Source organism: Pan paniscus, chromosome X (assembly GCF_029289425.2).
Source record: "Pan paniscus chromosome X, NHGRI_mPanPan1-v2.0_pri, whole genome shotgun sequence".
NCBI classification, from domain to species: domain Eukaryota; kingdom Metazoa; phylum Chordata; class Mammalia; order Primates; family Hominidae; genus Pan; species Pan paniscus.
The window spans coordinates 83,933,498-83,952,736 of NC_073272.2; the positions used below are offsets into that span (position 1 = coordinate 83,933,498).

Here is a 19,239-nt window from a genome sequence, read left to right on the forward strand (position 1 = left end):
GTAGAGGAAAAAGTAAAGGAGACTTTGTCTTGCAGCTTTGGTACCAGCTCAGCCACAGTGGAGATAGAGCACCAAGCAGGTTCTTGGGGTCCCTGATTCCAGGTCTTGGCTCTTGATGGAATTTCTAGATGTGATCTGTGCCAGAGGGGATCCCATTACTTTGAAGGGAGAGTCTCAAGTATGGCAATATTCACCACAATATAACTGAAAAGTACATTGACCTTGAGTGAACACTGGTAGTAGCCAGGCAGTCTTTGCCACAGGCCTGGGGTGGTGGCGGCCAAGAGGTGAGACACCTCTGCATGTGGAAAAAGTAAGGAAGAGTTGACAGGACTTTGTCTTGTGGCTTGGGGGCCAGTTCAGCCACAGTAGAATAGAACACCAACTAGATTCCTAGGTTTTCCAACTCTGGACCCTCTCTCTTGGATGTCATCTTTGGACCTGCCAGGGGCCAGGGAGAACTGCCATCCTGAAGAAAAGGACACAAGCCTGGGTAGCACTGATAATTGTAGAGCCTTAAGACCTTCAGCAAGCATAGGCAGTAACGAGGCTATAATTTCCATGGACCTGGGGTGAGATCCAGTACTGTGCTGGTTTCAGGTCTCACCCAGCACAGTCCCAGTTGTGGTGGCCATAGGGATGCTTGTGTCATCCCTTCCCCAGTTCCAGGTGGCTCAGCACACAGAGAGACTTTGTTTGTTTGACAAAAAGTAAGGGAAGAGAACAAGAGTCTCTGCTTGGTAATCCAGATGGTTCTTCTGGATCTTATCCAAGACCACTGAGGCAGTACCTATATGAGTCTGTGAGAGATATAGCATTACTGGGCTTAGGGTGCCACTTATGCAGATATAGCTGCAGTGACCAAGAACAACACCCAAGTTCCTTTGAATACTTGAAAAGCCTTCCCAGAAAGTACAGGTACAAACAAGCCCAGACAGTGAAGACTACATTCACTATTTAAATATCCAATGCTCAGGCACTGACAAACATCCACAACCATCAAGGCCATCCAGGAAAACATGACCTTGCTGAACTAGGCACCAGACACTAATTGTGGACAGACAGAAATATGGGACCTTTCACACTAAGAATTCAAAATAGTTGTTTTGAGAAACCTGAAAGAAATTCAAGATAACACACAGAAGACATTCACCAGCCTATCAGATAGATTTAACAAAGAGACTGAAATAACTAAAGAGAATAAAGCAGAAATTCTGGAATTGAAAAATGCAACTGACATACAGAAGAATGCATCAGAGTATCTTGGGAGCAGAATTGATCATGCAGAATAAAGAATTGGCGAGCTTGGAGACATGCTATTTGAAAATAAACAGCCAGAGAAGACAAAATATAAAATAATACAAAATAACGAAGCATGCCTACACCATCAAGAACATAACCTCAAAAGGGCAAATCTAAAAGATTTTGGCCTCAAAGAGGAAGTAGAGGGATAGTAGTATAAAGTTTATTCAAAGGGATAATAGCAGAATTTCCCAAACCTAGGGAAAGATATTAATATTCTACTATAAGAAAGTTATAGAACAGCAAGTAGGCTTAAGCCAAATAAGACTACCACAAGACATTTAATAATCAAGCTCCCAAAAGTCAAGGATAAAAAAGAATCCTAAAAGCAGCAAGAGAAAAGAAACAAATGACATACAATGAAGCTCCAATACATCTGGCAGAAGCCTTTTCATTGGAAACCTTACATGCCAGGAGACAGTGGTATAACATATTTAAACTGCTTAAGAAAAAGAAATTGTCCTAGAATAGTGTATCCAGCAAAAATATCCTTCAAACATGAAGGATAAATAATTACTTTCCCAGACAAACAAAAGCTGAGGATTTCATCAATACCTTATCTGTCCTACGAGAAATGCTAAAGGGAGTTCTTGAATCTGAAAGAAAAAGATTTTAATGAGCAATAAGAAATCATCTGATGGTACAAATCTCCCTGCTAATTGTAAGTACAGAGAAAATCACAGAATTTTATAACACTATTATTGTGATATTTAAAGTATTCACATCTTGAGTAGAAAGACTAGAAGACAAACCAATAAAAAATAACATTTTTTATTAGATTCTTCTTTGCTTGCTTGTTTATGCAATCAATGTTAAGTTGTCATCAGTTTCAAATAATGGGTTATAAGATATTATTTGAAAACATCATGGAAACCTCAAATTAAAAAGCATACAATGGATACACACAAAATAGAAATGAAAACATAGCACCAGAGAAAATTTCCTTCAATAAAAGGAAGAAAAGGAGAAAGGAGAAAAGAAAGAGAAGACCACAAAATAACCAGAAAACAAATAAAATGGCAGAAGTGAGTTCTTACTTATCAATAACAATATTAAATGTAAATGGACTAAACTCTAATCAACAGACATAGGCTGAATGAATAAAAAAGTAAGACCCAGTGATCTGTTGCCTACAAAAAACACACTCCACCTATAAAGACACACCTAGACTGAAAAGAAAGACATGAAAAACAAATTCCTTGTTAATGGAAATCAAAGAAAAGCAAGAATAGCCATACTTATATCAGACAAAATAGATTTGAAGACAAAAAGTATAAAAAGAGATAAAGAAAGTCATTATATAATGAAAAGGGGTCAAAACATCAAGAGGCTATAACAGTTGTAAATATATATGCACCAAACACTGGGGCACATAGATATATAAAACATATATTATTTTGGGTAAAGAGACAGATAGACTCCAACATAACATCTAGAGACTTTGACAACCTACTTTCAGCACTGGACAGATAATCCACACAGAAAATCAACAAAGAAACACCAGACTTAATCTGCACCATAGACCAAATAAATCTAATAGTTATTTACAAATCATTTCATCCAGTGGTGGCAGAATACACATTCTTCCCCTCAGCACAAGGATCATTCTCAAGAATAGACCACATGTTAGGCCACAAAATCTTCTTTTTTTTTGGCTATTTTAAAACTTTATTTTGACATAACTATGCTTACAGAAGTACACACAAAGTATTTAATAGAATGCCATTAACATTTAACTTCTCCTACACAATTTGGACCACAAACTTGGTACGTGGTTTACAATTTTTTAAAAAATCACAATGTGGTTTATCTATTACTAATGTATAAAAGACTGTCTATAAAATACTGCTAAAGAAGCTTCAAGAACCTTGAGAAATGTACTTTTAGTTCACCTCGGAAAAATAACACATATTGTACTCCATATGTTTATAATACTGGTGCAACAAAACATTGAAAACATTGTTGTAATGTCTTAATGCCAGCATAGAAACTTCAATAACTAATAGATATGGAAGGGAGTGAGAGGGAGCCTATGTACACATTTGAAACTGTAATAAGATATCTGATTTATTTAATATTGCATGTAGATGGTAAGTATACTAAAATCAAAATTTGAGTAATTTCTTCAGTCTGAATTAATACTATGTGCTCTCTTCATCTCATGAGGTCAACAAGAAAATGGGGCATACTAGCTGTAACTTCTTCTGATGTGTGAAAAATCATAAATTATGTTTCTTTCTCAGCTTTTCAGTCCAGAAGTGCCAGTATACTACAGCAAGGTGTTTCTTCCATTGTCAACATTCATAGAGTGACATATAATGTGTACTACAATTTTAATTTGTGTCATCACTCATGCAAAATGTAACATGCTAACGTTTCGTTTCTTGATCATAAGAAAAAATTCTAGCTTCAATTCTATCCAGTGTGGGGGAGGGGAAATTGGAAAATAAAATCATTCAAACATTTGTGTGCAAATATCACCTTTTTCAAATGGAAGAATTTCCAACTGAACCAGAAGTTCATACTGCTAATACACATTTCATTGAAACATTTTTTAATAAGTACAAATACATGGTATTAAAGTTCAAAACCTAATACAGGCCAGACAATTAAGTTCTTATTTTCTGGAAGAAGGCCTCAAGTCCCAATCAATTTCTAGTAACAATGTTTTTGCAGATCAATTTAATAATAAGGGGTTTTTATTTCCTTCATATTTTTGTTTTGGTCTTAAAGGCTAGATTAAAATTTAGTTCAATCCCCCAGAAAGCAAATGGTTTTACTTTTGCATTATCAAAAAAAAAAATCCACAAAAAAACCTCTTCTCCAAACCAATTCCTAAACTGAATCTGTGCTCAAGACGAATCTTTTTCTGTACAATGTAAATGGTTACTTAAGTGAAATGTACCTATGAACATTAAAACTGGTTGTTTGAAAGATTTAGCTAGACTTATAATTTAAGTTTTAAACCATAAATATATGTAGCTTGATCTTCTGTTGATAGTGATTGTCAGACCCTAGATTTCAATATTTACAAATTCCCATTCATGCACACAAAACATATACAATAATCACATAACTTACTCCTCATAGATTGAGAGATTCTTCTGTTGCTTTAAATCTTTGGCCTTCCAGTCAATTTCAAGGTAAAACAACTTTTAACTCAGACTTCACTCTCAGACTATTAACAAATTTCCACCCACACATGATTAATGCTTATCATGTACCCACACATGATATTTCCTGTTCTACTGGCAAAATCGGAAACCTGCCTCAAAGAGGTCATCAGATTTAAGAAAAATGGACCATAAACTGTTTATTGCAAAATATACTATGAAAGGTCAGAATTCAAGATTCCCTATTGGTGTCATACTTCATTTTACTGCAATGAATAAGTGCTTTCAGAAAAAAAAAAGAAAGAAATCTTATGTTGGATTATTTCATACTTTTTAGATACTAGCTAAAGAACCTACAAAAATGTTTTGGAGTATACACCCTACCAAAAAAGTGTTTTAAAAATTCAGAAAATGGAATTATATCAAGTATCTCCTCTGGTCACAATGGAATAAAACTAGAAATCAATAACAAGAGCAAGGCTGGAAACTATACAAACAAATGGAAATTAAACAATATGTTCCTGAACGATCAGTAGGCTAATTAAGAAAATAAAAAGAGGCTGGGCGCGGTGGCTCATGCCTGTAATCCCAGCACTTTGGGAGGCCAAAGAGGGCGGATCACGAGATCAGGAGATCAAGACCATCCTGGCTAACACGGTGAAACCCCGTCTTTACTAAAAATACAAAAAATTAGCCGGGCATGGTGGCGGGCGCCTGTAGTCCCAGCTGCTCGGGAGGCTGAGACAGGAGAATGGCGTGAACCCGGGAGGCAGAGCTTGCAGTGAGCCGAGATCATGTCACTGCACTGCAGCCTGGGCGACAGAGCGAGACTCGATCTCAAAAAAAAAAAAAAAAAAAAGAAAAAAAGAAAAGAAAAAGAATATTTAAAAATTTCTCAAAACAAATGATAATGATAAAACAACACACCCAAGCAATGGGATATAGCAAAAGCAGTATTAAGAGGAAAGTTTAAAGCTGTAAGTGCCTACATTCAAAAAGTAGAGAAAATTTAGATAGACAACTAAAGATGCATTTCAGAGAACTAGAAAAGAAAGAGCAAACAAAACCCAAAGTTATTAGGAAAAAAAATAAAAATCAGAGCAGAAATCAAGGAAATTGAAATAAAAAATAGTACAAAAGATCAATGAAGTTAAAAGTTGGTTTTTAAAAAATATAAGAAAATTGACAAACCTTTAGCGAGACTGTGGGGAGAAAAGAGAGAAGACTCAAATAAACAAAATCAGAGGTATAAAAGGAGACATTATAACTGATAGTGCAGAAATTCAAAGGATCATTAGAGGCTATAATGAGCAACTATAAGCCAATAACTTGGAAAACCTAAAAGGAACTGAAAAATTTCTAGATACATACAACCTACCAAAATTGAACCATTAAAGCATCCAAAACCTGAACAGATCAATAATAAGTAACAAGATTGCAGCAATAACAAAAAGTCTCCCAGCAAAGAAAAGCAAGGGAACTTATCTCTTCACTGCTAAATTTTACCAAGCATTTAAGAACTAATACCATTGCTACTCAAACTATTCCAAAAGATAGAGGACGAGAACACACTTCCAAATTCATTCTATGAGGCCAGTATCACCCTAATACCAAAACCAGACAAAGATGTCTCAAAACAAAATAAAACAAAAACTACAGACAAATATTCCTGATGAATATTGATACAAAAACTTCAACACAATACTAGCAAATCGATCATAAGAACAGATTAAAAAGACCATTCATTATGGCTAAGTTGGATTTATTGCAGAAACTTAAAGATGGTTAAACTTATGCAAATTAACCAATGTGATACATCATACCAACAAAATGAAGGAACAAAACCATATGATCATTTGAATTGATGCTGAAAATGATTTGATAAAACTCAATATCCCTTCATGATAAAAAGAAAAATGATTCTCAAAAACTGGGTACAGGAGGAGCATACCACAACGCATTAAAAACCATATATGACAGATTCACAGCTAGTATCATACTGAATGGGGACAAAATGAAAGCCTTTTCCTCAAAGATGTGGAAAACAACCAGAATGCCCACTTTCACCACTGTTATTCAAAATAGTACTGGAAGTACTAGCTAGAGCAATCAACCAAGAGAAAGAAATAAATAAGTTTGAAAGAGGAAGTCATATTTTCTTTGTTTGCAGATGATATAATCATATATTTGGAAAAATCTAAACACTCTGCCAAAAAACGATTAGAACTAATAAACAAATTGAGTAAAGTTGCAGAATATAAATTCAACATACAAAAATCTGTAGCATTTCTAAATGCTAACAGCAAACATTCTGGAAAGAAAGTAATCCCATTTACAATAGCTACAAAAATAATATAATACCTAGGAATTTACTAAAAGATAAGTGAAAGATCTCTATAATGAAAACTATAAAACACTGATGAAAGAAATTGAAGAGGACACAACAGAACTGATAGTCCAAGCTCATGAATTAAAGGAATCAATATTTTTAAGGTGTCTATACTATGTAAAGCAATCTATAGATTCAATTCAATCCCTGTCAAAATACCAATGACATTCTTCACAGAAACAGAAAAAAATCCTAAAATTTATCTGGAACCGTAAAAGAACCAGAATATCCAAAGCTATCCAGAGCAAAAAGATCAAAGCTGGAGGAATCACATTACCTGACTTCAAATTATACTACAAAGCTGTAGTAACCAAAATAGCATGATACTGGCATAAGAACATACACATAGACAAATGAAACAGAATGGAGAACCCAGAAACAAATCCATACATCTACAGTGAACTCATGCTTGACAATATTGCCAAGAACATATGCTAGGAAAAGGACAGCCTTTTCAACAAATGGCGCTAGGAAAACTGGACATCCATATGGAGAAGAATGAAACTAGACCCCTATCTCTCACTATATAATTTTAAAAAAAAAAGTATTAAAAACAAATCTAAGACCAGAAACTATGAAATTACTAGAAGAAAACTTTGGCAAAAATCTCCAGGACACTGCACTTGACAAAGATTTCTTGAGCAATACTCCACAAGCACAGGAAACCAAAGCAAAAATGGACAAATGGGATCACATCAAGTTAAAAAGCTTCTGCATAGCAAAGGAAACAATCAACAAAGTGAAGAGACAACACACAGAATGGGAGAAAAATACCTACAAACTACCTGTCTGATAAGGGATTAATAATCAGAATACATAAGGAGATCAAACAACTCTATAAGAAAAAAATCTAACAATCTGATTAAGTAATGGGCAAAATATCTGAACAGACATTTCTCGAAAGAAGACACACAAATTGCCAACAGGCATATGAAAAGGTTCTCCACATCATTAATCATTGGACAATTGCAAATCAAGACTAAAATGAGATATCATCTCACCCCAGTTAAAATGGTTTTTATCCAAAAGACAGGCAATAACAAATGCTGGTGAAGATGTAGAGAAAAGGGAATCCTCATAAACTGCAGGTGGGAATACAAATTAGTACACGCACTATGGAGAAGAGTTGGTGGTTCCTCAGCAAACTAAAAATAGAGCTACCATAAAATCCATCAATAAAGGTATCAGTATTTATCCAAAATAAAGGAAAACAGTAAATTGAAGAGATATCTGCACTCCCATGTTTACTGCAGCACTATTCACAATAGACAAGATTTGGAAGCAACCTAAGTGTCCATCAACAGGTGAATAGATAAAGAAAATGTGGTACGTATACACAATGGAGAACTATTCGCTCATAAATAAAAATGAGATCCTGTCATTTGACACAACAGAGATGGAACTGGAGGTCATTATGTTAAGTCGAATAAGTCAGGCACAGAAAGACAAACATCATATATTCTCACTTAGTTGCAGGAGCTAAAATTTAAAACAATTGAACTCATGGAGATAAAGAGTAAAGAGATGATTACCAGAGGCTGGAAAGAGTAGTGTATTTCTTACAATCAAAGTGCAATAATCCAAAATACCAATGTGGTAAATAAGTATTGTGCTGTTCTTTTGATACTAAAGAAAACAAAACCCAGTAAAGAAGTAGTCAGAACATTCATCATCATAACTGAGTGATATTGTTCTATTAATAAAAAATTAAGAATTTTTTTAAAAATTGGCATCAAAGAGAGTAATAAACTTAGAAAAAAATTAATGAAATAGAAATTTTCTCTACTGAAAAGTACATAACATTCTTGAAAGAAATTTGAACAGATGTAATGAGTGAAAAATCATAACTCATTCATGGATCAGAAAACATAATATGAAGTATTAATGCATGCTATGACATGAATGAACCTTAAAAACATCATACTAATTGAAAGAAGCCAGTCTCAAATGGCCCATATTATATGACTCCATTTATATTAAAATGCATAAAAGATAAATCCATAGAGATAGAAAGATTAGTGGTTGCTTGCTTAGTGCCAGGATAGGGGATGCCGTGTGCTAATGGGTATGGGGTTCATTTTTGAGGTGATTAAATGTTCAAAAATTAGACTGTGGTGCTGCTTGAACAACTTTGTGAATATATTAGAAACCACTGAATTCACACTTTTAATGTGTGAATTTTATATTATGTAATATATGTCTTAATCAAATTATTTAAAAGTGATCCCTGCTAACTCTACCCACTCAACACAGATTACAATTACTTTTTTAAAAACTTGAATATTTTCCTGAGAGTCATTTTGACCAAGTCACTCAATCTTACTGGCTCTCATTTTCCTCAGGTAAAATAACATTTGAGTTGGTTTAAATGCCACGATATTTAAAGTTCTATTGTTATTAAACTTTCGTTTCTTTTTAACAAAAGCACTAAAGTCCACAAGTAATAAAGAAAGTTGGAAGACATTACCAAGGCACTTTTACTAATAGAAATGTATTGTGCTTATAAAGATTTTTAAAGGAAGTTCACCAAAGTGCTTTACTTCTATTAATTCCAAAGACCTTCCAAAATCCATGAGAAATGGGAATGCAATTAATTATCAAGCCACAATAATAACTGAAATGATAAATGTTGTATTTATGGCGCCTTTCTTCCAAAGTGCCCCAATATCTTCACAAAGATGATCATTAATAAATTTTAATCACAACAGCACCCTTGTGACAAGCAGGCAGTTTGACATAGAGGTAATATGAAAAGTGAATGGCACTTTGGAGGGAGACCAATATGATTGTAATCTGGCTCCATGAGTGAGGTCAGCCTGGAGAGTTTTTGAAATGGAACTTCATTGTTCATAGTATCTTGCTATAGTAACATCCTGCCAGTTCCCTTAATACCACTTCAACCCTTAATATTATATTCCCAAGAGGCTCCTAAAGAAAGCTGATTTTAACTTCTTAGTATCCTTTAGGATTTTTTCAATTTGTACTCAGTTTTCTAGATAGTTTGATACTATACTATCCTCCAGAAATAGTATCACGGCTTGAAGATAAGTGGTGTAACACAGAAAAGAGGCAGCTATCTCTGTTATATAGTTTCAGGGTGAGAAACTCAAGAGAATTGTTTGTTTTCTTATAGTTTCATAGCAAGAATGTTGACAAAATGGAGAACTACAAACCACTGCTCAAGGAAATAAGAGAGGACACAAATAAATGAAAAAACATTCCATGCTCATGGAAAGGAAGAATCAATATCGTGAAAATGGTCATAGTGCCCAAAGTAATAACGTAGACTCAATGCTATCCCCATCAAGCTACTATCCACTTTCTCCACAGAATTAGAAAAAACTACTTTAAATTTCATATGGAACCAAAAAAGAGCCTGCATAGCCAAGACAATCCTATGCAAAAGGAACAAGACTGGAGGCATCACACTACCTGACTTCAAACTACACTACAAGGCTACAGTAACCAAAATAGCATGGTACTGGTACCAAAACAGATATATAGACTAATGGAACAGAACAGAGGCCTCAGAAATAACACCACACATCCACAACCATCTAATCTTTGACAAACTTGACAAAAACAAGAAATGGGGAATGGATTCCCTATTTAATAAATGGTGTTGGGAAACCTGGCTAGCCATATGTAGAAAATTGAAACTGAACCCCTTCCTTACACCTTATACAAAAATTAACTCAAGATGATTAAAGACTAAAACGTAAGACCTAAAACCATGAAAATCCTAGAACAAAACCCAGGCAATACCATTCAGGACATAGGTATGGGCAAAGACTTCATGACTAAAACACCAGAAGCAATGGCAACAAAAGCCAAAATTGACAAATGGCATCTAATTAAACTAAAGAGCTTCTGCACAGCAAAAGAAACTATCATCAGAGTGAACAGGCAACCTACAGAATGGGAGAAAATTTTTGCAATCTACTCATCTGACAAAGGGCTAATATCCAGAATCTACAAAGAACTTAAAGATATTTACAAGAAAAAAACAACCCCATCAAAAAGTGGGCAAAGGACATGAGCAGGCACTTGTCAAAAGAAGACATTTATGCAGCCAACAAACATATGAAAAAAAGCTCATCATCACTAGTCATTAGAGAAATGCAAATCAAAACCACAATGAGATAACATCTCATGCCAGTTAGAATGGTAATCATTAAAAAGTCAGGAAACAACAAATGCTGGAGAGGATGTGGAGAAATAGAATGCTTTTACACTGTTGGTGGGAATGTAAATTAGTTCAACCATTGTGGAAGACAGTGTGGCAAATCCTCAAGGATCTAGAACCAGATATACCATTTGAGCTAGCAATCCCATTACTGGTATATACCCAAAGGATTATAAATCATTCTACTATAAAGACACATGCACACATATGTTTATTGCAGCACTATTGACAATAACAAAGGCTTGGAACCAATCCAAATGCCCATCAATGATAAACTGGATAAAGAAAATGTGGCACATATGCACCATGGAATACTATGCAGCCATCAAAAAGGATGAGTTTATGTCCTTTGCAGGAGCATGGATGAAGTTGGAAACCATCATTCTCAGCAAACTAACACAAGAACAGAAAACCAAACACTGCATGTTCTCACTCTTAAGTGGGAGGTGTACAATGAGAACACATGGACACAGGGAGAGGAACATCACACACTGGGGCCCGTTGGGGGGCGGGTGCCTAGGGGAGGGATAGCATTAGGAGAAATACCTAATGTAGATGATGGGTTGATGGGTGCAGCAAACTACTATGGCAGATGTATACCTATGTAACAAACCTGCACATTCTGCACATGTACCCCAGAACTTAAAGTATAATAATAATAATAGAAAGTTGACAAAATGACCACAGATTCTAAGCTCTGATCCAAGAGTGTTGGTGATAGAGCTTCAGCAACACCTTGGAGGGTAAAACTCCATGGATTCCACTTCCCCAGGCTGCCTTGATTTTCCAAATATGAACTAACTAAAAAGAAAAGTTGAGGTAAAGTGATTCCCCAGGGCTTCTCCACCATATTCTCTCAAGTCAGGTTGGCTTACACAGGTCTGATATAGTATAACAATGGGCTTTTAATAGTTGTAATGAAGGTGATAACTTACTTCCAGTCTTCTTTAGCCAGTACTACAAGTTTTCTTTCTGTTAACTTGTGATAATTGTGGTCTGTGCAAAATTTTACTTGAAATTGGAACATAAATGAGGCATAGACTAGCAGAGTTTCATTAACTTTCCAACTATGAGTTCATATGTATAAGAAGTTTATGTGCCAGGAAAAGTACAAAGAGCCTTGCATAGATTTTTTTTTCATTTCCTGTCACAAGATTCCTGTGAAGTAGGAATTAGTGCCCACATTATACAAATAAAGAGACTGTTACACAAAGAGGATAAGCCACTGGCTATACCTTCTTATCTGTTCACAAGTAGAAAGTGGCAGAGCTTGAATTTGAATCCAGGTCTGTCCATGCTCTAAGCCTATACTCTAAATTGTTAGGTCAGGTTGCCTTTCTTTTAAGAAGATCATCATTCATACGACAGTTGCTAAATTTTGTTGCAATAAATAAAATAAAAGCAGGTTCTTTTATTTTAAAAAATTGTTTCTTTAAAAGTTCTGTCAGAAAAAAATGGAGACTGTGTAAAGGTAAAATCACAGGTTAAATTATCCTTTAGGGAGTGGTGGGTTTAAAAAATATTTAAATTAAACCTTGCATTCTCAGGTTTCCCAGTAAGTCAAATACAGTTGAAATAGTTATGCTGTATGGTAAAGCAGAAAATATGATAAATAATAAATTGCTGAGTTGGAATTCTGGTTCTGTCATTTACTAGCTATGTAATCCTAGGCAAGCAATTGAAATATGGATAAAATGCCTATCTGTCCAGATCATCATGAAGATTAAATGAGATTGGTTATATAAAGTGACCAAAGGTCCCAGCATATGGTCAGCCCTCAACAAATGGTAAGTGTTATTGTTACTACTATTATTAAGAACAACACTGAAGGGGTAAAGAAGTACAAAAGAGTAGGTGAATGAAGGAGGGGTGTGTAGAGGATCTTAATGGTATGATTCAATGTTACTCTAAGCATGCTTCTTTAAAGGGCACACACATAAAAATGAGTCAATTATCAATAAAGAATGACTGTTAATGATGATGACGGAGTTCTTGTGTTATGGCCAGATGACAGAGGGATGCTTCCTATACTGTATTATTGCTTTTCATTTTCAAGCAGGGAGCTGTAAGATGGAGGGAGCTAAAAGAAGATGGTTCCTTAAACTGGTTCAGAACAGCCTGGAAGCATCTTAAATCCAGACAAATCTTAAGTATTGTGGTTGAAAAGATAGAAAGTGCTAGGCTGGGCCAGTGGCTCACCCCTGTAATCCCAGCACTTTGGGAGGCTGAGGCGGGCGGATCATCTGAGGTGAGGAGTTCAAGACCAGCCTGGTCAACATGGTGAAACCCCATCTCTACTAAAAATACAAAAATTAGCTAGGCGTGGTGGTACACGCCTGTAGTCCCAGCTACTCGGGAGGCTGAGGCAGGAGAATCGCTTGAACCAGGGAGCGGAGGTTGCAGTGAGCCAAGATCACGTCACTGCACTCCAGCCTGGGTGACAGAGCGAGACTCCATCTAAAAAAAAAAAAAAAAAGGAAAAGAAAAGATAAGAAGTTCTAGCCAGTAGTAAGGAAAAATGGCAACCATCCAAGCTCTGCTATTCAAATTCTCTAAAGCAGATTTTTCAGAGGGAATTATCTATAGGATAAGAGATGTTCTGAGGGAGGCTTACACCTCACTGTTAATGTGATTATTTGAAGCATACCTGAACAATTGAATATATGAAACAGTAAATAAATAACAACTATTTTAAGCACAGGTCTAAAATTGCAATAATTCTTACTCTGAATATGTCTTTTCCCTATAAACATTTTTAAATGACTATTTGACTACTCTCTCACTTAATGTTTTAATAAAGCATTTACATTTCTAAAAAGCAGTTGGCTGAGTTACCATAGCCTCTGACTTATCAGCCATCAGCACCTAAAGAAATTATTGACTTGCCTGGTTATGTACCAGGGAAGCCACCACTCATCTAGTGACAGCTCCCCAAAATGCAACTGAAAACCATTATAGGAATAATCTATGTTCAAGAGCATGAGCCCGACCAATTTAACCCTATTTTAGTAATGGGAAATTCCATGCTACCCATTAAGCTCTCATTTCCAGAACAAAATCATTTTAAATGCAGGGAAAGACTGCCATGTTATAAAAATGACTATATTCCATGAAAAAAGACCTCATCATTTAAAAACATGAGAAACAAAGCACAAGATTCTTCAAGGAGTTAACCCCAAACCACCACTTTGAAGCAAAAATCTCACATTACTTCAATATATGAGTTAAGTGATCCAGGTCCCAAATCTAACTGGATACACACACAGTTTTTAAAACCTTTATAAAATAAATTTACACATTACCTGGTAATTGTTTTGGTTTTGTGATAATCTCAATTGGTTTGATGATGCAAAATGAGGAGAAAAATTACTCCGTAATGGATTGGTATTACTGTACATTGTACTAGATGCTGTATGTAATGAGGTCCGTGGTGTCAAATGGTAGTTTCTGTTTTGATACAGTACATTGTCTGACATATCTCTAATATTCACCATTTGTGAATTTGGCATATTTCTTCCTGGTCCGGGCAAGGTTGTACTTTGGTTCTCAGCTCGAAGGGAACTGCCACTTTCATAAAATCTCGAATAGCTTGGTATCTGTGCTCTCATCGATGCCAGCTCTTCCTCTCTGGCATATTCATCCTCAGCATCTCCAGTCTCCATTGCAATGGACAAACAATTTCCTTCTGCTGAGCTAGGCTTCTGTGGGGCATTTCCTCCCAGAATTCTCTGGGGGTAATCGCTAACTGCCAATGAAAACACTTCACGGATTTCCAAGTTTTGTGTTCTACAGTAAGGGTCTCTAATAGTTGGCTTTTGCCCACATAAGTTATGTAATGCTGGACCTGTGTGTTCAGGCTTATATGACCTTTGAATCCCAACTGGTTCAATTTTACAAGGTCGGTGGCACACAGAAGGCTTTTGAGGTACTGTCATTTCAGAAGCTTGTACTGAAGAGTTTCCATAGTTTTTCTTTGTGTGATTGAATACTGAGTTTCCAGCATTTAGCACACTTGTCTGTCTTGACAAAATAATTGTTTTTTCACCTAGGAGTAGGGAAGCATTTTTACAGTGTGCTACTTGTCTTTGAACAGGAATGTGTAACTGAAACTCAGTATCATTTTTAGTGGCTGTTTTCTGAATAGGGATTTTATGTGCTTCTGTAATTTGTGTATCTGTATGTTTGTTTGTTCCTTGCCTACTTGATGAACTGGCTGGACTGTATATACCAGTTACAATGACATCATTATTGGCAGATGTCCAAGAAGACTGCTGGCTTGAGGGTCGAGCAATATTAACCACATTTCTGACTGTGATGTCTGGAGCTGACAAAGAGGTTCCTGTTGTTGCTGTTCCAGATTCAGAGTTCTTACTACTCATCTTTCTTCTCTTATTGCCAACCCACGTCTGGAAGGATAAAACATGGTATTATGAAAAAAAATTAAAAACAAACCAAGAAAAAACAAATTTTACGTGATACATTATATTTTCATTTGTCTTGGAACCAAGGTGTACATAAAGGTAAAAGAAAAAGGTAAAATAACAGAAAAACTGACTAAAGTACAAAGGCAAAAGGTGATCAGGGACTCACACTTAATAAATACCTTCAAACTTTGAGAACAGTGTATTATTGTTTCTCTCCTCATAACCCATCCAACTAATATGTATCAAGAAACCTAAAAATGTTTATACACTTTGACATAGTAAATACATTTGTGGTAATTTATCCTAAAAGTAACCTACAAATGTAGATAAAGTGTATATGCAATGATGTTCATCATATATTTATTTATAATACTGAAAAATTAAAAACATACTAAAGGTAGGCTATTTAATGGCATTAAGAAATGCTCATAGTATTGTTAAACAAATACACATTTGCAATCTTTAGACTCATCAACTTCCATTTTATACATATATCATAACTTGCTTAATTTCATACTATCAGATTATTTATAGTATTTTTTGAAATATTCTTTCTTATAAGTTATATTGCCATATACCTCATCGTAGATGCATCTTTGTACTGCTGCTCTATTAGAATGCAATACTAAAAGAAAAATTGCTAGGCTCTAATATTTTCAAAGTGCCCTCCAATGTATGAGTTCTGGTTTCCTCACACCCTCACCAAGAGTTTGCCTTATCTTTTTGTAGTCTTTACTAGTCCAGGAGTTAATAAAAAGTGTATAATTGCTGCTTTGACATGAATTTCTATGGTTACAATATTACTTTCATAGAATTGCCTATCCATTACCTTTACCTATTTTTATATTGAAGTGTTTACCTTTTTAAATTGATTTGTATGCAAGAGTAATTTTCTACTAAAGTCAATAATAATTCTTTGTTACAAGCTGCAATTGTTTGTTTTCAGTTTGTCACTAATCTATGGTAGTTATTGTCTTCTTTACATTTTTCTCAACTTACCAAATTTTATACAATAAATATATATTTTGTAAACAGAATAAGATTATTAATAAAAATAATACTAGTGGTTGGTGTTTAGGATTTAATTACAAAATACATATTTTAATGTAAGTAATTTATTATAATTATCTTAGTATTATTTTTCTGAGTCATGGATCTTCTTAAATTATACAATAAGAAATATATTCTATAATGTGATTACTAAACTTTATAATAATTCCAAAATGCATACCATATTATAAACACCAAAGCACATTAATCTATTAAGAATTAAACAGGCCATGCACAGTGGCTCATGCCTGTAACTCCAGCGCTTTGGGAAGCCAAGGCAGGAGGATCGCTTGAGGCCAACATTTTGAGACCAGCATGGGCAATATAGTGGGACTCAGTCTCCACCAAATATTTTCCTAAAAAACGAATTAAAATAAATGAAAAATGAAAACATTAAATGAACTAGCCTTGAACAAACAATAGTTCAGAGTATATTTGTTTAACTTTTGTATGGATGTGTTTTTGAAGACCACATAAATTGTCCAATTTTCAATGTTTACTGTACATCTTATACAATTTATAATTATATACATTAGTGTTGCTGTAATACTGTAAATAAAAGCTAATATGTATTGAATCCCCATTATGTGTTCTCTCAATAGATAGATAGATAGATAGATAGATAGATAGATAGATAGATAGATTTTCATTTGTCTTGGAACCAAGGTGTACATACAGGTAAAAGAAAAAAATAAAAAAACTAAAGTATAAAGGATCTCTAATAAATCTATAAAGGATCTATAATAAAGGATCTATAATAGATCTATCGATATAGAGTATTATTATTTTATATATAAAATATATATATATATAAAAACTCCTTTGGTAGGTGTTATTTTTCTAATTGTGTAAATGAAGAAACTGAGGTTCAGAAATAATAAATAGCTTGTGGAAGGGTATTCTGAAGATTCTGTCAATTCTACCTCACCTGAAAGCACATTAAACCTTCCACTACCCTACATGTAGTGGTAAGAAACTCCTGAAAATAGTCATCTCTATTGGCCATTTTATTTTTATAATTACTGTTTCTCCCATAAAGAAAATGTTCCACAAACTGTAGTGTTCCACTTTACTTCACATGAGGCAGTGAGAATTTTAAACTCACTCTGACTTTCATGAAACAGCAGGAGTGAGAATGACAAGCAGAAAGATGTATGAATATAAATGTCACAGGAGACAGGGAGAAAAACTAAAAGGTTTTAAATTATATACTAGAGAAATATTTAAAACTAAAATGTTAAAAGTTGAATTTTACAAATATTCAAAATAAGTTGCCACATTATGGCTTTTTAAGTAAAAATAACCTGTGGGAAGCATAACATATTTGTACGTAATCTTTACAAAAATATATAAGCATTACATTTAAAAAAATTAATGGGAAAGCACAGTAAAATTATAAAATTTGAATTCAAGAACTATGACATCTGGAGGGCAGCTCTGGGCCACTTAAAAAAAAAAAACACACAACGTAACCTACTGTGTTCTCTTCACACAATGTCTACCATAACTCAGGAAGTTTAAGAGTGATTTTAGTGCATTGCAAATTTATGGCTTACTTATAAAGTTGTATAGTTTATACATACATATGCATATTATATATAGTTTCTTATATAGCTTGATAGATATTTATATAATGTACCCATCAAAAAGTAAAATGCAGTAGAATAATATCCATTTACATAAGAAATAGCTATATAGCAACCTAGCAACCTCCCTTTTCCAGAACGCAACCAACATAGATGTCACAAGATCCATGTACTTCACTGCAACACCTAACCTTAAAACCCACTTTCTCTAATCAACAACAAATTAGAAATTACAAAATAGGAGGGATATTAGTGATAGAGGTTTATGTTGGCAGGCACCCCAACAGTACCAAAACTAAAATTGTTCACTAAACATTGCTCACTAAAGGGAGAAGAGAAGGCACACAAAACAGAAGCAATGGGAGAAATCACTAAATAGCAGTCTGGGGTCCTTTAAGGAAAAAAATAATTCCATATACCTTACCAAGTTGTGAGTATTATTATTTTATGACACAGTATAATAATTGATTTCCATAGTGAAAACCCTGAGTCAAAAAGTAAGGGTTCAATTGTTTTCCACATTCTCAATTGAGGAAAGTAGGAAAGTATATAAATAGGAAAGTATGTAAGAAATATTTCCATTTAAAATGAAAATAAAGAAAACACATTGCCTGAGGCTTCCCAAAAGCTGAATTAAATTTTACTAAAATTTGTTCAGTTATTATCAATTATTATCAAAATATACCAAAGCTTATAAGATGTAAATGATTCTCATTTACGTTACATCTTATAAGATGGGTCAAATGAAATTGATATGATGAGAATTTGGGGTTAGGAACTAATAAAGTGACATTCATAGGAAAAAAAGAAAGAAAAGTAATTCGGGTCATTAATCCTTAGTGTCCATAAATTTGTGTTTCAGTTCTTTCTTAGAAATTCACTGTCTCTAAACTTCTTTCCCATTTTTTATATCTCCTTCTTTGTTTTCTTGTTTTTTTTACACCAGTATATTTATTTTTGCTTGATGTTTTAACTTTTTAAGTTTTCTTCACATTGGGATCAAGTTCTTAATACAGTGGGACTTAAGGATTTTTTAAAAGAAAAATGCAATGAATACTATCTTAGTAAAAATAAAGAAAGAGCTCTTTCAAGTAGAACATATAACTCTAGCAAAGTATCTGGGGAGGGGGGTGGGGTGTAGAGTGATGAGTCTACAAAAAAATTCCTTTTGTCCTTTAACTGGAAAACC

The 19,239-nt window shown here is 34.4% G+C and overlaps 1 protein-coding gene across 8 annotated transcripts in view; it reads right to left on the reverse strand.

The window, feature by feature from the left end:
* The window catches only part of HDX (highly divergent homeobox), a 183,248-nt gene that overhangs the window by 134,940 nt on the left and 29,069 nt on the right, over positions 1-19,239 (reverse strand). For all 8 annotated transcript variants that reach the window (XR_008622702.2, XM_008978145.3, XM_063601718.1 and 5 more), the window contains one exon: positions 14,293-15,396. Coding sequence is in view for 7 of the 8 variants with exons in the window: in XM_008978145.3 (XP_008976393.2) it covers positions 14,293-15,396 (1,104 nt within the window). In the remaining variant the exon portion in view is untranslated. The remainder of the gene's footprint in view (positions 1-14,292; positions 15,397-19,239) is intronic.